Source organism: Schistocerca gregaria, chromosome 1, assembly GCF_023897955.1.
Source record: "Schistocerca gregaria isolate iqSchGreg1 chromosome 1, iqSchGreg1.2, whole genome shotgun sequence".
Classification (NCBI taxonomy): Eukaryota; Metazoa; Arthropoda; class Insecta; order Orthoptera; family Acrididae; genus Schistocerca; species Schistocerca gregaria.
The window spans coordinates 1118919510-1118942947 of record NC_064920.1 but is presented as its reverse complement, the minus strand read 5'-3'; the positions used below and the strand labels follow the sequence as shown (position 1 = coordinate 1118942947).

At 42.6% G+C, this 23438-nt stretch overlaps 1 protein-coding gene across 4 annotated transcripts in view; it reads left to right on the top strand.

The window, feature by feature from the left end:
• The first annotated feature begins 820 nt into the window (after window positions 1-820).
• Window positions 821-23438, top strand: part of LOC126283710 (glutamate receptor ionotropic, kainate 2-like) — a 651295-nt gene continuing 628677 nt past the window's right edge. For 2 of the 4 annotated variants that reach the window (XM_049982296.1, XM_049982293.1), the window contains exon 1: window positions 821-963. In XM_049982296.1, the coding sequence (XP_049838253.1) occupies window positions 885-963 (79 nt within the window). In that variant the 5' untranslated portion in view covers window positions 821-884. The remainder of the gene's footprint in view (window positions 964-23438) is intronic. The other 2 variants (XM_049982294.1, XM_049982297.1) reach the window with 2 other exon arrangements.

Here is a 23438-nt window from a genome sequence, read left to right as displayed (position 1 = left end):
TTGGCCACCCAGTTCACCCGGCATGAATCCCGTCGAACATTTGTGGGAGATAATCGAAAGTTCAGCTCGTGCAGAAATTCCTGCACCGTCAACACTTTCGCAATTATTGGTGCCTATAGAGAGAGCATGGCTCAATATTTTTACGAGGGACTTGCAGCGACTTGTTGAGTCCACGACGCGTAGAATTGCTGCAATACAACAGGAAGACAGAGGTCTGGCAGGATATTAGGGGTAGCCCATGGCTTTTGTCACCTCAGTTTATTGTGTGTTACAGTCCTGAATTAAAGTAACCTGCTTTCAGAAATATAATAACATGTTGCATTACTGGTTCTCGCGAAGAGACCATTAGGATAAAATCAGAGAGATTTGAGCCCACACAGAAGCATACCGACAATCCTTCTTTCCACGAACTATACGGGACTGGAATAGAAGGGAGAACCGATAGAGGTACTCAGGGTACCCTCCGCCACACACCGTCAGGTGTCTTGCGGAGTATGGATGTAGATGTAGATGTAGATACTTGTTGAACACCTCTTGTAGGAGTCAATAAGTTCACCCATAGCGTTCGCGACTACTCAGCCTGGAGGATGTCCGCTAATGGTAGCACCCTGATGACGCACTGTGTTCTGTCAACAGAGCGCAAACTGTAGACATAGCCCCGGGCCGGCCGACGGCCAACGAGCGTTGCCCCGGCGCCGGGACGCCAGCCCGGCTCACCACGTGCCCCGCTGCGCGCGCAGCTTCAGTGGCGGGGGCGGCGGGGGCGGCAGGGCGTCGCGACGCCAGAGCAGGCGCGGCCGGCGCAGTGGGGGCCAGTCGCGCCGCGAGCAGCGCAGGACAGCGTCTCGCGAGCTGCCAGGCCAGGGGGATGCGCGCCGGCGGACATGCGCCCGCTCGCCGTCGCCGTCGCGCTCCTCGCCGCAGCGGCCGCGGCCGCCGCGCTGCCGCCAGTCGTCAAGATCGGTAAGCTGACGACGGCGCCGCAGTGCCGAAACGTCTCCATGTAAATGCAGCACCCTCTGCTCGCTCCGCTTCTCGTCAGATGCCACTCTACGTCTACACAAGTTTGTGGAAACAACAAATAGCGAACAAGGCAGGCAACGTTGTATTCAAGCTGACGAAGGTACCATCAGCGCCGTAACGTCTCCACCTAAACGTAACACCTTCTGCTCGCTCCGCTTATCCGATGGCTACCTGCACTCACACCCATTTTAATTCTTCCGCCGTCTGTGAAACAAACGAATGACGAAGAAGTCGGGCAACTTTTTCTTCAGGTTAGGTACACCGACGATGACGCCTAGAATGCCGAAACATCTCGGCATTATTATAGCAGCATTTGCTCACTCCGGCTCTGTGTTTGGACAGACTGCTTTTTTACTTCACCAGCAGCTTTTAAAGTCTATGAATGAATAACAAGTCAGGCTATTACTGTTTTCAAGATCTGTAAGCTCACGACAGCGCGCACACTGCCGAAACGTCTCCACGTAAACATATCACCCACTACTCGCTCAGCTTCTCATCAGATGGCTGTCTGCTTACACTCTCCTTACATGTCTTCAGGAGTTTGTGAAACCAATAAATGACGAAAAAGTCTGGCATTACTATCGTCAGAATCGGTAATCTGGTGATTATACACAGAAAGCCGAAACATCTGCACGTAAGTATAGCACCATCTGCTCACTCCGGTTCTGATCTGTTCCCTACCTGGACGGACTGTTTTTTTATCTCGCTAGTAGTTTGTAAAATCGATGAACGACGAACGAGTCAGGCATTACAGTCGTCAAGATCGGTAAGCTGGCACTGACGCCCAGAATGCTGAAATATCTTTTACACTCACGATAGCCTCCTACATGAAAAGTACGTTTTTTATGTATTTAATAATTTCAGAAAGTGGTCTTCTCTCCTCAGCAGATGAATCACCATTACTTCGGAAAATATTGGATAATTTGCAGCTGTTAGCATTAAGACACAAATATGAAAATCTTCTGTGTTTATTACAGCGCGATATAGCTCCAGTGATATGACGATATTGTAGAAAATGGTATTTAAGAGCAGCTGTAAGTCCTGTGTTTACTCAGCCACCTAAGCTTCTTTGAAAAACAAAGCCAAGCAGTTTTTATAGTGAGGAGTCTGATTGGTTTCATTGTACTGAGATATATGGATCTAAATGTTTGCATTTCCCGTTCCACAGCCCAAGATGTTTATAGCTCGTGTAAAATTCCACCTCGGATGTTTTTATTTGCGAACATTCACATAAATCCCCGCGGCTCGAAAGATAAGCCGTTATCATCAACACGTTAAAATGTAAGTCATGTCCCATAATAATGACATCTGCCTCGAATGGATGCTATTCCTCCAAACTTTGGAGTGCGATTCTCTTTATAACTGCAAATGGCTGAAATCTGTGGTCAGCCAATCGTGAGTAAACAAATGCACATTCGTCAGTAAATAAAGCAAAGGCGGAAAATCAATATGAGCTTTAAACATACGTACATGACAACAAGAATGTTTCTTTTTTATGAAATCACTCTTAATAAATTGCACTGTTTTCTGTACCTGAGTGAGTTAAATGTATGGCAATATTGATGACAGGCGTCTTCATCTGTAGAAAGGATGGTAGTTCGAATATCTTACGAGTTTTACCGATTTCCGATACTATATCAGCTATTGCGAGTTTGGGCAAGTGAACATTTAGTGGCGTCTTAAGATAAAATTAGGAGCTGTATTCGATTACAATTTTAAAAATACAGACACTGATAGCATAATTTCTTTCACTGGTTGTTAATAAACAGTATGTGTTACGCAACGTCAGATATTTTAATATCAATACATTTTCGTTATTAATAAATTTCCTGTTTGAGACAGCAATTATTGTGAATATTTTGTCCACAAAAGCGTCATGATCACTTAATAAACGTCTTTATTTGTTACTCTTTTTCGTTTACTCCTGTCATCAGATTAACTGCACATATTTGACTATAGCAGTAGCCAAAAAGGTGTAATATATAAAGATATTTAATGAGCGATCTTGATGATTTTATGTACAAAAAACAGTTTTTTCATCTTCTAACATTCTTTCCCCATTTTTAAATACGTTTTCATGTTCATATGTGTGAAAACTGTATCACTGAGACGGCGAACTATCCTAAACTAGGCCACATTTTAATTGGATTTAAAGCATATTATGAGTAAGCAAATCACCTCGAAAGCTTTTTTGCATCCAGAATTAGTGTTCTGACTCAAATTCGGTGGAAATACTAGGAACGACTAGAATGTTTTGCAGCTGCCTTGTTTTATCGTCGTATACATCCTTTCACTGTAATCCTGTTCCCGACTTTGTAACACTTTATGTATTTTATTATGTTCTTCGGGAGACATTCCGGCTATTCTGAATACTTTTTAGGAACTCGATTGACACTTGAATTTAATAGGGGAGCGACTAAAGGAGATTGGAACTTTCGAGACAGACGAGGCTTGAACGCCACAATTACTGTAGTAACTGAAGTACTGGATTGAATCTACTGAATATAGTAACTGTACTATTATTTCAATCTTCTGAAGATGGCTCCAGAAATAATCTTTCACTATTTAGACGACTTAGTAATATTTTCAAATTTGCTCGCGTGATTAGAGTCTACGCGAGACAGGGATTCGAACCCAGAACTTTGCCTTTCGAGGACAGTTCTCTTACAGGGCCATCTATGCACAACACGTGAGCTATAGTTACGACGCCGCTTCCACCAGAACCACTGTTCCCAAAGTTCACAGCAGCTCTCATGAATACCTGGCGGCGATAAAAGGAACTCACGGGTTAATGTCTTAGCCATAGCGTAGGGATTGTTTGCAGAATGAATCTTTCAGCGGAGAGTGCACTGTTTAGAAACTTGCTGCAAAGTCACACTCTGTCATCAAGTAGTACTATGCACAGTAGCTGAAAAGCGGAGGCACTGGCAGGGGTCCCAAGTGGTCCTCGAGTCGAGCCTGGTTAGCTGAAGGGTAAGAATGTTTGCCCTCAAAGGCAACGTTCTGAGTTCAAGTAGCAGGAGGAATTTTCTACAACACATTACTGGCTACACGTGAAGCTGTGCTTCAATCATTGATTCACATGTATTGCGGCAAAGATAATGTTACTTAAGTAACCTTTTAAATCACAACATTTACCTTCGTGCTATAAGATAGTACCAATATCAGCAAGAGGTAACGTCAAGAGCCCGATATTATCCTACATCGAATACGTTGTTTCAGGGGCAGCATACAACCTTTACTCCTCAGGAAATGTTCCAAACTGACCAAGTATCTTTATATGCCTCAGTTGAATGTGTGCTGTGTATTTTGTGTTGGACGTCATCGCAGAGGGCGTAATTATTTAGATATTTAGATACAATAAGTAGGAAGTGTGGACCTTTTTTTTTTTTTGTAAAGAAACTGAGAGTGAGTATCCGACTGTCCAGACACATGAAGAAAATGCTATACAATGACGTAAGGGAACTGTTCATGGCTTTGGTACACGTTATGGTAGATTTAAAGTTGTGTTCAGAGCTCAGTTACTCTGCCAGTCATCAGCAAGCAGCAGATTATTCGATATCACCATCCTACCACACCATCATTTGCATTAATCCTACCTTCGCACAATCTTTGTGGTTCGCCGCATCGTTCTTCCCCTAGACTCCTTACCTTGTATTTCATCCAACGAAATTTCCCTCAGCGTGGTGAAATTCTGCTATCGTTAACGCCGTACATGCTGTTCGATCAACTAATACAGTGTGGCCAATGAGGATCACAGCACAAGCGCGCAGTAGTTAACGCATTGGACTTGATTCCTGGAGAGACAGGTTTCCAATAGCCCAGGGGCATCAGGTTTAATTTTATAGCTGTTTTCCAAAACGCTTTAAATGAAAACAGTTATAGTATCCTTTAAATGGATATTTTCGATACCACATCCTTGCCCAATCTGATGTGTCTCCAGTAAAAGCCTCGTGGTCGAAGGGACATTGCACTCGACCTTCTTCTTTCAACGAACATAGAAACCTACCGCCGTCAGAACTAGAGGGGAGCCAAGGTGAGTTGAACGTCGATTCCTTACTTGCAGGAAGCCTGAGCGATTTGACTGCGAGAGGAATGCCCGTGAAATGCTAGGATTACGACAACCCTCCCCTTATATATGACTCGTAACGATTTGTCTAAATTTCTATATTATTATTATTATTATTATTATTATTATTATTATTATTATTATTACTTATCGGTTTTAGAATTGGTTCCATCCTCGTCGGATGCCCGATTTTAACGACTCCCTGGCGACCTATCTCTTCTCTTAAATTACTTGATCTCATTGCTCTTACGATTCAGTCTTCCCTAGTTTCCCTCACCCTTCCACATTTTATGCGTTTCTGTGGGGATCCACAGCGTAGTCTTCTTACATAGCCTCGTATCATTCAACAGTTTTCTTGACTAAGCTTAATAAAGCGGAATTAGTATTAAATACTTTCACAATAAAATTTCGAAGTAATTCGAAAGGTTTCTATATTTCTTGTTTTGGGAAAATAATGGGTTTCAGACAGTCTATCTCATTTGCTTATTTAAATGAAGGGGAGACATTTGTAAGAAAAGAAGTTTTAACAGATACGTACGATACTTATTGTTAGATTTTGCGACCGTGCAATAAAATTTTTCTTACAAAGAAGCAAAATTCTATGCCTACATACCTTGACTAAAGTATTTATGTGAACGTAAAGTTAGCAGAAATGTAAGGGAAAGCGCAAGACAAGATGGAAGTAGTATTTGAGATGCTATGGAAGCATATGTAAGCAAAAACAGCAGAGGAATTTGCTTGCGAAAGGCATCACGAAGAGATGGTAGCCCGATCGAAGCGTCTACCTGAAGTGGACGACCAATATCTCATCCTGTCAGATGCATACGATGCTCAAGCTAATACGGTACCACGAGCACATGCTCGCAGTTTGCACTAAAGTAGAAGTGTACGCGGTAACCTTATTATGAGCGCTCAGATGCGACGCTGCCTTTGAAGTGTTACCAGGAATATCGCATTATACCATTGATTTTCGTATGCAGGGCAGTATGTTCGTTTTAAGTTTAGTATACTCTCTGCAAGACCTTAATTGGAAAAGATAAACTCTGCATTATACTCCCACTACATAGTTAACAATCGACTATAATGAGCCGGCCGCTGTGGCCGAGCGGTTCTAGGCGCTTCAGTCCGGTACCGCGTACCTGCTACGGTCGCAGGTTCCAATCCTGCATCGGGAATGGATGTGTGTGATGTCGTTAGGTTTAAGTAGTTCTAAGTCGAGGACTGACGACCTCAGATGTTACGTCCTATAGCGCTTAGAGACATTTGACTATAATGAAAGACTAACATGCCACACTAAGGGTGATTATAACGATCGTTTCCAGAGGAATAGTAAATATTTTAGGAGTTCGTAGAGTAAACTAAAAACTAATAAAGCATTCCGAGTACCACGTATCAGTTTTTGATAGGTTACCAAGATGCAACTGTTAGAATATAGCCAGAAGTAATACCGATAGAAGGTGTAAGCAAAGGCAATCAATTAAAAGATTTTGATTAAATTGTACTTCAGAATTTTCTTTAAAACACCACACGTAGCTCTCATTACGTCATTCTGACGTTCTTTTGTTAAGGCAGCACTGTCCCTAATTCTAACGATAAATTCGTTCCTCAGTTTTACTTCCGATTTTTAGACTTCGCTTTTCAATAATCCCCCACAGGGAGAAATCTAAAGGGTGACGTCTCTGGTCCTTGGGGCACAAGGAACGCAATCATTTTTACCAATCCACCTTCTAGGAAATGTAAGGTTTAGATAATGTGTGACCTGACAAGTAGAGTGTGAACGACCCGTGTAGTCAAAGCAACGTCTTCCAGTAAAGGTCATATCTCTTTCAAGAACAGACAACGGAGCCCGTGAAACGATTTGTAAAGACCACAGACCCAGACACCAAACTGACTTCACATCACACCACACATTTAGTTGAAGCGTTCTTGAAAATGTGTCTCCAAAGAGTTATGGGGGTTTCGTTGGAATTGCCAGTTTTACTGATGACGAGAGGCTTCGTGAGTATTAATGGTATTACTCGGTGATTTGCAAAGAGCCAACGATAACATTCCAATCGTTTACCTTTATCTCCTTCTCGAAGATAAGGTATCCGCTGTTGAAGAATAAGTTGTCCGACAAAAACTTTTCGTGTAGCATGGAGTTCTTTTCATATGAGTGACATGCCCTGTCGTTGCACAGAAGTAACCAGCGAAAAAATGCTCCTATCGGAGCATAAAAAGACTAACATTCTACATTCTACAAAACCGTGACTGAGAAGTGGAGTACCAACTGCCTCATTCCACTTTCATAAGCATATTGGAAATGTTCCCAAAAATTCTGGCCTGCGAACACAATCGCGCCTTTTTGTATTGAGAGAGAACAAGACAGTGCAGCGCCAAAGTGAGTAATGAAAGAGGGAAGGAGACAATGGCAGTGTGAGAGAAAGAGAGGGACAAATGGCGGTAGAACGCGCTGGCAGTGACAGAAGAGTGCTAGGAAAACAGTGAAGTAGGCAGTGCCAGTGGAAGAGGAATAAAGAGAAGACAAAGTGGAAGTGGGCGAGGTCTAGTGATAGAGGGAGGTCTATGGCAATGACAAAGAGGAAGAGAGAGATAGTGACAGTGAGAAGATGCAGCAGCAGTGGGATGGGTATGAATGAGATAGTAGCAGTAAGAGAGAGAGAGAGAGAGGGAGAGAGAGAGACAACAGAGCGACACTGAGAGGAACAGTAGGAGGACAGAACGAAGGAGACTGATGTGTGAGACAACAGACGGTGACAAACATATAGCGTTAATGACAAAGAGTTGGAGTGAATGAATGAGTAAGATTGGGAAAGTGGTAGTCGATGGATATGAGCGACTTGCAGCGATGGACTACTGGCTGTGGGCGAGTTGCAGTTACGGGAGCTCCTAGGAAGTGCGATATCAGTTGCATGTTAAAAAGGGCGACAGCGTAATCCATGCCGCGCAGTTTACCCAGATTATATTCATCCCATATCTGAAAATAGGAGCACTTAGCGACTTCTAACAAATTATTGTTCAAACATTTAAAAATCTTATTCTTGCTGACTAGATTTGCCCTCTTCACGCGGTGTAACTTCAGTTTCAGGCATGACAATTTACTACTTCTCTACTAGCAACACATTTTGCAGGCAGTATGAACACATATCACTAAACGGACATGTAAATTATATAATTTTATGACACATTATTCAGTAGATATAATGTCACAAACATCGAGATTCGTGAAAAAATAGTATTTTTTTTTTTTTTAACTGAGCGATTCGAATCTCTAAGGAATCAGTGGAGGGAGGGTTACTAGTTTTACAGTGCTTTGCAAATGCACCCCTACACAGTTAATGCCATGTCTAGGGATATTCTGAACAACTGATTTAAGACAATAATCAGAATCGGGAAATAGTACCTAAAGGTTCGATTTCGGTTCTAGGTTATTCCGTCACTCATGAAGGTAATTAAGCTGAGAAGCTAATACTCAGGGATGGTGCGTTTGGAAGACGCACTCTGTACGGAGCGAGGATTTTACAGCTAGATGCGGTGAATCGCCCGGAAACAGACATGATATTTGAGCAGTACTTTACGGACAGATGTTTAATGAAAGTTGTAGAGCAGCAAGTCACGAGTTCAACAACATTAAATGTGCGATGATACCCGGTACAAGAAGCGTGTCACAGAATCTTGGAGATCACACATGTGGTGAACAGTGTCTATGACTGATCCTATAGCCGAAGAAGACGACCATAAATATATGATAAAGGGATGTCAAGTCTTTTCCGTCGAGCTACACGGTCCAGTCTGCTATCTTCTGTGAGTCATATCGTCGCCATTTTGAATGTGGCGCGACAGGAATCCAGTGATACCAAGTCTGAACGGAGAAAAGTGGATCATGAGTGATATCACAAACTCCCAATTACATTCTGCCTCTAATTCTTTATCATTTGTTTAGTCCTACCTGAAGTGGTACACCGATGGAAAAAAAAGTTGTAGCACCCTCAATAACGATGTTCGGTGGTGCCAGAGTATATTACGTGCATACTGAGAGGTTGCAGTGTCAGCGATTCATTTGTCACGGTCATCGGCGGTCAAACGACGCTGTGGAGGCTTTCCTGTGGCTCTGGGGTCAGTAACTGTGCTGAGTTTAGAGGTGATCAGTGCGTGCAACATTCATTCTAGGATACAGCCAAGCCCCGCAAACGAGTACGAACTCCTGTGACGAATGCCAGCCATTTGAACAGAATCGCCTATGGGAGGCTCCTTCGCGTGTTCGGTAGTGTGTTGCTGCTTTCAGCAGTGGTCTGTGGAAAGTTCCCGTACCTGTAGACCAACTTCTGTACGTCGGCATAATACAGAATGAAGCCAAGATCGAGGCACTGTGGAAGCAGCGGAGACCGACTGAATATCATCCACGGACGAAATTCTGGCACGTGCTATACGTGCTGTGCCATCAGGCATCACTGGGAACAGTCTGAATGCAGTAGCGTTAAGGTCACGCGTGCCTGCGGCCGGGTCGAGAAAGAGTTAAATAGAGACTGCAGTATGCTCTGTTTTCTTCAGTGATGAGAGTAACTTCCGTCTGTATGCGAGTGATGGATGTTCACGGTGTGGAATACAAATGGTAACCTGCTTATTCCAGAGTTCATTCGCCCACGACAGGCAGGTCTCATCCCAAACCTCATGCTGTGTGTGTGTGTGTGTGTGTGTGTGTGTGTGTGTGTGTGTGTGTTTGTGTGTGTGTGTGTGTGTATGTGTACTGTGAGAAAGGGGAGTGGTTACAACACGCGGTCACTTTTGGTGTTTCTCCATGGTAAGGGAACCAGTGCCCACTACATTGCACAAGCTGTTACCTCGGCGCTACTGCCATTTATTCGATTGAAGATGATGTCGGTAACGCCGCTTCCTTTGGACGCAAAGATGAAAATATAAAAATAGTACCCAAAAGCCATTACATGCTCCAAATTCAAGATCCAAATTTCATAAAAAAAGAAATCAAAGTCCCACTCTGATAGCATTAGTTGAGCAGTAGCAAGTATATTGGACAGAAACAATGTGAAAAGAAATAGAAAAAATCCAGTATAAAATACCTTAGTATTTTTGCAAAAGATAGTAAAATAGAATCCCTTTTGTAACAAATTAAAGTAGATCGCAAAGTAGTGTACTTATAGACCACGAAGTAGAAGAAGTGACCTCAAAGAATACTGCTTGTGAGTACTCTTTGAGGACACAGAGGAATATAGAAGACAAAATTATACAATGTTAATGTGCTTCTAGCTCTTGCTTGATTGTGTCGTAACTTCACGTGTGCTCTTGTACGTAGGCTATACGTAATTTTTTTTACATATTGTTGATTTGCGAACTGCTACAAATCATTAAGCTTGTAATAGGTAGATCAGCAACTTTGAGTATATTATTAGGTACAGTCAAGATAGGATAAGATCCGAAATCTGTCTTAAATTATTATCAATGGAGCGCTAAACGTTGTAAAAAATGATTTTAACCGAAAAGGAAGTGAATATTAGTATCCAACTGAGAGAAAATAGTTAGATTTCGTTAAAGCAAGTAGTGAAATCTGGATCTTATTGCAAACTCTTTGATAGAGATTTACGTAACTAATTTCGCCCAGCTTAGGGAAAGGTTACTTCTTTGAGACAATGGTAGGATGTGCTTAGACTATAACAAACCAGCATAACGTGAATTTACAGTGTTTGATATTTATTTCGAAGCAAATATTATTACATGCTTACGAAATATTTTGTCAGTGCAACAATACAGATTAATAACAAAGCGATATATATATAGACTGTAACTATGATTAGTGCAATAATAGCAGTTTGTATGCGAGTACAACTACGTATAGCTATGCTCATACACGTCGGGGAGCATATAATTATTTGAGCTGGCCGGTGCAATTAATACGCACTCGGCGTGAACACACTGCAGCAGGACAGACTTCTTTTGTAACGTTCCTCATCAGACGGTATACAGACATTCAACCACAAGCTGGTCGCAGCACGAACTTCATCAACGAACATTTGCAATAGGATTAGCAGTTACATGTCCTTATTAAGTATGACAACGCACGTCCACATAAGACTGCTGCAATGGAACATGTTCCTCGTGGTGTACCATAGCTGAGACCATCTGACCTCCCGCCAATTAGATATTCATGGAACATGATGAAACGGGAATTTACTCGTTCCACAAAATTCGTAACACAAAGCTGTATCGGGTTCTCTCTTTGTACTACCCGTTTCAGTTACAAACCACCATCTGGTACGAAACTCGAACAAATACCATTACACGAAAATGGAAATAGAAGAATGCAGCTATTGTCACGTTCATTCTCAAAAATACGTTAGTGAGGGTCAGGTTAAAAAATAACACAAAAGGGTATTAGAAACCGACATGACGAGCTGCATACGTACTGGATAAACATTAATAAAACCGACAAATTGCAGGGATGGATTCGTGACTGGAAATGGAGAGAAAAAGAGCTTACGGACACGTGTCTGGAAATGCATCGTTCCGACGTTAGATGGCGGTGACGAATGAAATGTCGTTGTGTATTTCAGGCGTTGTGTATTTCGCGTGATTGACGCAACGTGCTGTAAGCCGTAGAATCGTCCGGTATTCATGTCAGGAACAACCGGAGATGGTGTTTCTGTACGGGCAAGCAGATGGGAACTGTCGAGTTGCAGCGCACCTATACCAGAACAAATACCCTCACGCTAGTACAATCCCCAGGCAACTGGATCGCCAACACTGTATAAGCCAATGTACAGTCCTATGTATCCTGCATAACATCTACATCTACATGGCTACTCTACAATCCACTCTTAAGTGTGTGGCAAAGAGTTCATCGAACCATTTTCTTACTACACTCCTGGAAATTGAAATAAGAACATCGTGAATTCATTGTCCCAGGAAGGGGAAACTTTATTGACACATTCCTGGGGTCAGATACATCACATGATCACACTGACAGAACCACAGACACATAGACACAGGCAGCAGAGCATGCACAATGTCGGCACTAGTACAGTGTATATCCACCTTTCGCAGCAATACAGGCTGCTATTCTCCCATGGAGACGATCGTAGAGATGCTGGATGTAGTCCTGTGGAACGGCTTGCCATGCCATTTCCACCTGGCGCCTCAGTTGGACCAGCGTTCTTGCTGGGCGTGCAGACCGCGTGAGACGACGCTTCATCCAGTCCCAAACATACTCAATGGGGGACAGATCCGGAGATCTTGCTGGCCAGGGTAGTTGACTTACATCTTCTAGAGCACGTTGGGTGGCACGGGATACAAGCGGTCGTGCATTGTCCTGTTGGAACAGCAAGTTCCCTTGCCGGTCTAGGAATGGTAGAACGATGGATTCGATGACGGTTTGGATGTACCATGCACTATTCAGTGTCCCCTCGACGATCACCAGAGGTGTACGGCCAGTGTAGGAGATCGCTCCCCACACCATGATGCCGGGTGTTGGCCCTGTGTGCCTCGGTCGTATGCAGTCCTGATTGTGGCGCTCACCTGCACGGCGCCAAACACGCATACGACCATCATTGGCACCAAGGCAGAAGCGACTCTCATCGCTGAAGACGACACGTCACCATTCGTCCCTCCATTCACGCCTGTCGCGACACCACTGGAGGCGGGCTGCATGATGTTGGGGCGTGAGCGGAAGACGGCCTAACGGTGTGCGGGACCGTAGCCCAGCTTCATGGAGACGGTTGCGAATGGTCCTCGCCGATACCCCAGGAGCAACAGTGTCCCTAATTTGCTGGGAAGTGGCGGTGCGGTCCCCTACGGCACTGCGTAGGATCCTACGGTCTTGGCGTGCATCCGTGCGTCGCTGCGGTCCGGTCCCAGGTCGACGGGCACGTGCACCTTCCGCCGACCACTGGCGGCAACATAGATGTACTGTGGAGATCTCAAGCCTCACGTGTTGAGCAATTCGGCGGTACGTCCACCTGGCCTCCCGCATGCCCACTATACGCCCTCGCTCAAAGTCCGTCAACTGCACATACGGTTCACGTCCACGCTGTCGCGGCATGCTACCAGTGTTAAAGACTGCGATGGAGCTCCGTATGCTACGGCAAACTGGCTGACACTGACGGCGGCGGTGCACAAATGCTGCGCAGATAGCGCCATTCGACGGCCAACACAGCGGTACCTGGTGTGTCCGCTGTGCCATGCGTGTGATCATTGCTTGTACAGCCCTCTCGCAGTGTCCGGAGCAAGTATGGTGGGTCTGGTACACCGGTGTCAATGTGTTCTTTTTTCCATTTCCAGGAGTGTACTTCTCTACCATTCCACTCTCTAATGGCACGTGGGAATAAGGAACACCTAAATCTTTCCATCCGATCTCTGATTTCTCTTATTTTATTATTTCTCCCTACGTTGGTGGGTGTCAACAAAATATTTTCGCATTCGGAAGGAAAAGTTGGTGATCGAAATTTCGTAAATAGATCTCGTCGCTAAGAAGACGTCTTTGTTTCTATGCCTGCCACCCCAACTCACGTATCACATCAGTGACACTCTCAAAACTATTGCGCGATAACGCGAAACGAGTTGCACTTCTTTGCACTTTTCCGATATCCGCCGTCAATCCTACCTGGTAAGGATCCCATGCCGCGCAGCAATATTCCAGCAGAGAAATGACAAGTGTAATTAGGTTGTCTGTTTAGTGGGTTTGTCACATCTTCTAAGTGTTCTGCCAACAAAGCGCAGTCTTTGTTTCGTCATGCTCACAATATTATCTATGTGATCTTTTCAAATTAAGTTACTCGTAATTGTAATTCCTAGGTATTTAGTTGAAATGACAGCCCTTACATTTGTGCGATTTATCGTATACCTGAAATTTATCGGATTTCTCTTCGTACCCATGTCGATGACCTCGTACTTTTCTTTGTTTAATGCTAATTGCCACTTTTCGCACCATACAGAAATTCTCTCTAGATCATTTTGTAATAGGAACTGATCGTCTGATGATTTTACTAGATGGTAAATTACAGTGTCATCTACAAACAGTCCAAGGGGCTGCTCAGATTATCACCTGGATTATTTATATAAATCAGAAACAGCTGAGGGCCTGTGGCACTACTTCGCGGAAAGCCAGGTATCACTTCTGTGCTACTCGATGATTTACTGTCTATCACTACGAACTGGGACTTCAGTGAGAGCAAAATATAAATCTAATCATCCAACGAAGACGATACCCCATAAGCACGCAATTTGATTAATAGTCGCTTGTGAGGAACGCTATCAAAAGCCTTCTGGAAATCTAGGAATATCGAATCGATCTTAGATCCATTGTCGACATTACTCATTACTTCATGGCAATAAAGAGCTAGATGTGTTGCACAAGAAAGATATTTTCTGAATCCCTGTTGGTTATGTAACAATAAGTCATTTTCTTCAAGGTGATTCATAATGTTCGAATACTAAAAAATGGTTCAGATGGCTCTGAGCACTATGGGACTTAACATCTGAGGTCATCAGTCCCCTAGAACTTAGAACTACTTAAACCTAACTAACCTATGGGTATCACACACATCCATGCCGGAGGCAGGATTTGAACCTGCTACCGTAGTGGTCGGGCGGTTCCAGATTGTAGCGCCTAGAACCGCTGGCCAACCACGGCCGGCGGTTCGAGTACAGTATATGTTCCAAAATCCTAATGCAAATTGCGGTCAATGATATGGGTCTGTAATTCAATGGGTTATTCCTATAACAACATATAACATAAGTATATAACAACTGCTACTATCCTTATCACCTGCAACGAGTGCGTTGTTATGCTGAACAATTTGCTGATGTGCAAACCCTTCAACAGCGTCTTGCCGACGCCAGCGACGCTATTCGGAGGGAGGCCGCAATGTGTACGGCAATCCAAGACGTGAAGAGAGAACACCTGCTTTACATTCCACGTAGGCCACTTTGAATATCCGTTGTGACGTGGATGCGATGCGTCGCTGTTCTGTGTTCCGGGATGATCTTTTGTCGTTGCACACATACCATCCGTTGCTTGACACATGTTCATAGGACCTTCTTTTCTCCATTTCCAATCAGGAATCTGTACCTGCAGTTTGTCGGTTTTATTAATGTTCGCCCATTATAGGTGCTGTGTAAAAAGTCACCTGCATAATAGTACACACTGCTACCTTGGTCGAAGGTATCGCACGGTTTAAGGAAGGGTATGCTGATTTGTTATTTATGTACGTGATTTTTGATGGGGATGTCTGCGCTGACTGTAGGGAATACGATTGTCTAGTAGAAATATATTAGATTAAAACGTGTTTGCTTATAGAAAAAGTATCGCCTCAGCTGTATCTCGAGAATGTCTTAATTATCTCACTCCACTAGTTTTGGGAGGCACATTACCGTCTTCTGTGGACCCCTCCACTGCCAAAAGTGTATCAGAATTCATTGGCGCATTAATTGTGGAGTCTTTGTTATTAATACAAGTCGGCTTTCCTTAGGAGTCTCCACTCGACTCACGTTTTCACTAAACTGCGTCAGGGTGTTGCAGTGGACACCAGTCCTTCCTCACCCAATTATGCAGATTAACAGAGTGCGGATAAAGACGCTATTCCGTTTGGAAGAAAGCAGTAGGCCACCAACAATCACACGCAGAATTTACGCGTACAAGAATATGGCGGAGTTCTCCAGTGTCTTTCCTAAGCGGTCTCTTTACCATTGCTGAGTCGGCCATAGAGCCGCTTTGGTTGCCACTGCAGGGGCAGTTCTTGTACATAGGCTTCCCTCTGTATTGTCATACGGTACGAATGCCTTGAAAATTGGCATAGATGTCCTAAACTACTCACCATCAAGATATAATGAAGATTACTCGTTAATATAGCTTATGTGGAAACTACAACCATTTATCTCAATTACAAAACAAGTTGCGCACCTGTTTTGCACCTGCAGAATGCTGAAATTTCGTAGATCCTTTTGTTGGGTATAAAAATAGTTCCTAGCCGAAGGACTATTCAGAACACTTGACCCTATATTTCCATCACCACTAGAACCCGTGGTATGAACCACAGAAAAATGAACGAAATTTAGGAACATTTTGGAACATTTTGGGGGTGCATCATGTCGCATGTGTACCGATAATCCGCATTCTGCTGATTGAAGCATATTTTCAGAGATTTATATAGTAATATCCTTGTGATTGGCGGTTAGAAGGTCTTCGCTGACAAATGAGGGAAGAAAGGCACTCAGTTCCTGTTTCATTAAAGTTTCAACGGGGACGACAGACTTCTGCTCTACACTTGCATAATCTACAATTTGTTCCATCTCTTACCATATACATTCGCCGTCGAGGTGGTTTAAGATTTAACCTCTTTTCCTTCCTGAAATACTTTTGCGTTTTTAGAACGGAGTATCTTCAGAATCGTATCTCATGATTGAATGTGGCCATCATCCACCGTTGGAATATGAACTACAGTTTAAACTCGTGCCCTGCATTTTTGTACGATACGCCGACGTCCTATTTGTTTTGTTTTGCGGGAACCACCACGATTTGTGTACATAGCAAAACAATTTTTATTTGCAGGCACAATAAAGAACATATTTTTATACTATGTGTTTCAGAAGCGGCCTTATTAAGACCCATGCACTGTTACCGTTCATACGGTACGATAATATAAGAAAAAAACTTTTTGTGTTAGGAACTGAAAATAAGTTTAAAATTTGCTACTACCAGTTCAGTTGCGACACGGAGTGCAAAGTAAACTGGTAGCAGAAACTGACATCCGGCACCCGTACGACACAAAGAGTGCACGTTTGTTTGCTTCCATTCAATATTCTGACAGTTACACAGGTTGTTAGTATACCAGCATTGCGCATTTGCAATGACTTATCTCGCGCCTTTATTAAACTGTGATCCTGAAATATATAAATATGTGAGCTGGACACACGTATTCCCGAAATATCGTTACTCTACATTCATAATTTTTTAGTTTTGCGATTTTTTTTCCGTCCGTCCGTCTGTGTGTGTGTGTGTGTGTGTGTGTGTGTGTGTGTGCAGTGTAAATCGAGACCCGATAATGTGCTGATTCCGTTTTAGTTGGAAACCTGTTGATTTATAACTTTCTCTCTACGGTAATTGTTCCGTTGCATTGAAGCTGGATTCTGAATAGCCCCTGAGGCAACCTGTTGTGGTCCAGTGTCTGCCTGTAATTACACCGTCGCTCGCCACAACAGAATCCGCAGTACAAAGATTGTCCCAGTTTACTGCATTCTAGCCGGCCGAGCGAATCCCTGCCAGCCGTACGAAATGAGGACGTATTCGCCCGACTGACCTCTTTAAGCATTCCCATGTTAACCTTAAATTTGCTGCAAACTCACTTCATGTAAGCATTGAGCAGAGATGAAATTTAACTAGCATATTTGTAGTTCTTTCTAAGTGACTATACGTAATCTCAACATTTTGTTTAAACACCAGTAGATCCGTGGAATTTTAGAAGAAATTAGAGGTTGTTACCGGGTTCGTTTTATTATACGATGTATTCCCAAAACAGTCTGACTAAACTGATAACTGGAGAATTAGGTCTCATCGGACTAGCAAGACTTACATCCACGTGCTTCCACATGCAAATAATCTGCACGTTTAGTCAAAGAATCGTGTAACTGAACGCCGTTGTTTCACTTCACAACTGAATCATGAACTTGCGAGCAGAGGTAAAAATGTTTTGTTATACATGATTTTGTGTCCATGAAATACGTACATACACCGAACTGGTAGTTGTTTATCATTTGTCAAGTTCAATAATTAATAGACTACAAGTGTATCCATCGCTTACCGATTGTAAGGCTGTGTTTCATTCTCTGAAGGGGCCAAAGGCGGCAAAAAGATGGACGAAAATAATTATCCATATCGGCGATCAGAAACGACAGAGACCTAGAATGTTAACAATAGAGTGCTTATCTACGTAAATGAAAATTACTGTTCCTTCATTAGGTTTCGAAGATAATCAGATCATTACCCATCACAACTGACATCCGTCAATCGATACTCCCACAGAATGAGCTCATACCTCGATACACATACATATTAAATGATACTAATCACAGGCTTCACGTGAAACCGTATTTCAAAGTTTGTCTACAGATACTCGTGTGCACTGGGACACACTGATATTTGCACTCAAGTCTGTTTTCATTCCTGCACGTTTTCTCTCAAACGAGAACAAACGATCTGATTTCAGAAAAGTGAGTAACCTTTTAAATTAGTGACATTCTTTATATATTATCGCACGACAGCTGGAAATTACAATATTTTTTCTACTACCTTCTCATTACAGTATCAAATTTCATTCGTTAATCATAGCAACGTCACATTCATCGACTCAGTGACGCATTTCACTTTAAATTAGCTTTAGTCTTGTCCCAGAACGCGAGCATCTTTACAAAAGTCATTCCGTACTTCAGTAATTCAACTGTGGAATAATCTGTTGCGTAACACTAGAATCGTAACCCTGATAGCTCATTTTAAGAAAAAAAAACTTTGGTTTTGTCTCTTCAAACGCCTTTGTAACTTTTACTTTTTCATTGAGCCTCTTCAGATTCCTCATTTCAGTATCTGATAATCTGAAACCAGATACGCTGTCTTCCACCCCTTTTTCCATCTGACAACGATCCTGTCCACTGTAAGGTAGATAAGTACTATCAATGTAAATAACGTAATAAACGTACAGAAATAGTAACACAGGAGGGAAGTTTCATGCCACGCTTTATAATCCCGAAAATACATATAGCAGAATCCTATCGTTCAATGTGGCAGGTTTCTGAATCAGACACTACTAATACGATACTAAGATGATTATCAGTGTCTGGCATCGTGGTAAAAATACAATGTGCTACCATACCGAGTGGTATCCAAATAAAATCAAAAATTTGAAAGTCAAGAAAGTGAGTAAAATTTGAACTTAGATGACATGTAGCCTAATTTTGTACTACGCAAAAAGTCATTTTAAATTTCATCCTGTTTTGATTGATTGCTCGTAATGTTATATCACTGCTGGGAAAATGTCAAGTGAATTACGCGTGGTATGTTTCATAAAATTCACTAAGAACGCGCCCTAGAATTGTATCGACTTCATGCTACAGTCGAAAGTTGATAAGCAGCTAAAAAATTCGCTCTCACTTAGCACTCAGTTAGAAGGTAAGCACGATTAAATTGAATGTAGTGGTAGGTCCCATAATTCCCAGGTAACATTAGGAAAAATGTCGGCACCAGAAAAAATTTGAATTTTAACTTCACGCAATATTCGCACACTCCTTTTCATTTGTGTCGCTTCACGTGAATGACCTGAAGCTACTGATCACTAAAATTAACTTTGAGTGCGACGGTAACTTCGGCAGCCATGACCCACACTAAACTTGGTATGATGTCGGGAACTATGGAGTTCCGCCACTCGTCAGCCTAGGTTAATCTTTCTTGCGCTTCTGTCTTGCTGCTTTCTACTTACCGTCGATTATCGTCTTATTTCGGAACACTGAAAACTACAAGTGCATAATAGGATAACTGAAGAAAATGATGACCAACGCTAGAAGTGCTGATTCTCTCCTTGTGTATACTCTGTATTCCCAAATCCACACCTAAAGAACATTTGTGTACGGCTCTCAGTAATGTTGCATGCTATAGTTAAGGTGCTATGCTTCAGTTCGAAGAATGATGATATTATAGTAAAGCAACAGTAATTTTAAATACAGAAGAGATATTAATCAATAATGCCTTTATTTACTGAGTGGTGAAAGAAATTCCGTTTTAGTTGCTAAAGGAAGTATGTAAACAGAGTAAATCATAGAAAAAACAGATCCATATGATAGTCAGAAGGCATATTACATTCACTCATCCAGCTGTTTGTACAACGCATTAAGCAGTATACTATCATACAAGACAGGGATCTATTCTGGATACATCAGCGGGTATAGGATTGCTGCTTGGATTCCAGAAACGGTCATGCTCTACCAAAATTTTAGATGGTTTCATGTTTCTAAATATATACTTTCGCTAAAGCCTTGTGACTCATCAATGGCTGTGTACACAAATGATATACAAAAATTTCATGGTTAAGTAGACGATACAGTTTACCGTCAATAATTTTTACCGTAATTCCCATTGATACTTTTCTATATTATCGAATCCTTCAACACTTACTCAGATTTATGACAGGTTCTGGTGCTTCATCACTTATTACTTCGATTTCTTTGGTAGTTACGATTTGTATCTTAATGCTACCAGGCACAAAAGGGAAATTTGCAATTACCCACATTTATTTCACTGAGGTTTAAGAGCCGATAATGGGTGAGGCATTACAGGTTACAACTGCACACGTAGTCGTAATTCGGTAGACTCAGTTGTTATTATGTTGCGCCACAACCCTCTTCCACGATACAAACTGATGGGACGAAATGCCTTAAAAGGTAGATACACTTGTGCGTACGTGAAACTTCGGCACTGGCACTAATTGTTCATGGAGACAGAATGACAGATTGCCTTTGTGGCAAGTGGAAGCATACATATTATGGCATACGTAACATGGACTGACATGTGTGCTTACGGACGCTATAAATCACAGTTTAGAAATAGCGTTTTAACTTGGTTATAGTTCGCTTTCATATGTGTGAGGCCATACGACAGAGAGAAGTACACCTAAATGCAACGTACAGTGTGTTACCAATGCCTACGTCCGTTGAGTTTTGAGCTAGGCGACGCTGCAAGATTTTAGCAAAGGCAGAATTAGAAGACGAGATAGAGAACTTACTGGCTACTAGACCTCGCAGATACCCTGTAAACTGTCCAGCTGCTCCCTTGTAGAACAGTTCACAAGAGAAATATAGTGCTCATCTGCAACGTCGCTGGTTGGGTGTTCATGTCATTGATATTTTAAGAAGCAGTAACAGTAGATAACAGGCTACCGCAAGTGATTTGGCAATTTATGTCACGTGCTGAAGTACTGTTCAGATCTACTAATTCATTCTATCCTCTTAATGAAGAGTAATAAAAGTATAAAAGAAAATCAGAAAGCTCCATAAAGACTTCACATATGCTGTTATCAGCTGTGGTGGAATAACGACACAAAGGGAGAGAGAGAAAGAGAGAAAGAGAGCGGTGTAAGTTAATCAGTTGATAACTTGTCTAAAATTGGCATGGTCAGTGATGTGGCAATTGTTATGTTTTTGCAATTTAATCCCTCTCTATTCACATCATGATTCGACGACAATAATACAAAGACATTTGAGTTGCTTTCCATTTTTCGTCATAGCCTCGTCTCTAGGGATGGCCAACAAATTAGTTTACGTAAATTCCTGAAGATGTTTCCTTGAACCATTATCTACCCGATTTGTTACATATCCGAGTGAAACTGAATACCGTACCCCAGCATTTGCACATTTCAAAAGGTTGTACAACAATTTTGATTATAATGATTGCAGTAATGAATGACTGTTCGCTCTTCGTTATTACTGACCTTTGTAACGATCTGAAAACTGCCTTTAGTAACTGCGTCTTAGAGATTTTTTTCATCATTTTATCTTCAATCCTGAACTTTGGTAAGCTACCCACGACTTTATGCCAGAAATCTGCAAAACGGACGTGCTCCCAAAGACCTTCCTTCCATTGTCACAACGTTGTCTCGAATGTGGCACTGGAGTTACAGAGAGAGATAGATTTGGGGGCACGGGACCAAACAGCGAGGTCATCGGTCCCATCGGATTAGGGAAGGATGGGGAAGGAAGTCGGCCACGCCCTTTCAAAGGAACCATCCCGGAATTTTCCTGAAGTGATTTAGGGAAATCACAGAAAACCTAAGTCAGGATGGCCGGACGCGTGTTTGAACCACTGTCCTCCAGAATGCGAGTCACAGGAGTTACAGGTCTTGCACTTTTATGTCTGCTTGACATCCTTCATTTCCGTATTTGCTTCATCGTCCTTCGTTAGTCACACAGGAATCGCACAAGACTAAAATCTTCCTCTAAATATTCAGCTACAACATTACAGCTCCTTCTCGTTTGCCTTTATGGTACTGAAGTTAGCATCTTGTTATGGCTCGATCGTAATTGTTGTCCCATTGTTTTCAATTTTCGTAGAGATAATCCGCGAAATAGAAATCTGTTTCATGCTGAACCACGTACCTAGCCATCTAAATATATCTGCTGCAGCCAGCCTCACATTTACATCCTGTACTGGGAAACTATAGCACTGATTTTACAAACTTCATTACTGCCGTCTTCCCAGCGACTGCCGTATCTGCATATTGCTATGTTGCTCGCCGTGTCCTCCCTCTCAGTTTTCAGGTCTTTGAACTGATTATGTCTACATCTCAGTTCTTCCACTCGGAATGCTACCTTTCGCATGTCTGTTCATTTGACGTAATACTAATTTCGTCAAAATAGCGTCACCTTGTCTGAGACCGGTGTCAACTTGCTAGACGTGTCAACAGACAATTTTCTTGTACTTTTCCCGGCTGAATACTCCCTCATCATACCTCCAATTGGCTCGGCTTGTGGAGAGTACCTCGCGCATGGAAGAAAGTGGCATATCCCATAAATCTGCATCGTAATAGATAAACAAAATTTGTAGCCGAACTACTACCTGTAACCCATGTTTATAAACTCAAAACCTCCTTAATAAGTGGCTTTAATTTCTCTAAGATGATAAACAAGACGTATTTGTGAGGAACACTTAACGGAACAGTCGAGATGTGATAGGATGCCCGAATGACCTTCAAAAGCAACAACGTAAGAGTGCAACTTTTGAACGCGGCCGTTGTCATCCTTTCATCATGGAAGGAAGGAGTGTCCACAACACACGCGCTACAACTGCTGAACAACTAAATAATAAATGTGGTCACTTATAATGTTGGAATAAACATCTCCGTTCATGAACCTCGGTCGGGCACACAGTTTTAATCTACCAGGAAGTTTTATATCAGCCCACACTCCGCTGCAGAGTGAAAATCTCATTCTGGAAACATCCCCCAGGCTGTGGCTAAGCCATATCTCCGCTATATCCTTTCTTTCAGGAGTGCTAGTTCTGCAAGGTTCGCAGGAGAGCTTCTGTAAAGTTTGGAAGGTAGGAGACGAGATACTGGCAGAATAAAGCTGTGAGTACCGGGTATGAGTCGTGCTTCGGTAGCTCAGATGGTAGAGCACTTGCCCGCGAAAGGCAAAGTTCCCGAGTTCGAGTCTCGGTCGGGCACACAGTTTTAATCTGCCAGATCACACTCCACTGCAGAAATGAAAATCTCATTCTGGAAATCTCCGTTCATGCTCGCGGCAACTTGACTGAACGGGCTCCAAACAGCTCCTAAACATTACAGAACGACTTCCGGCCTCA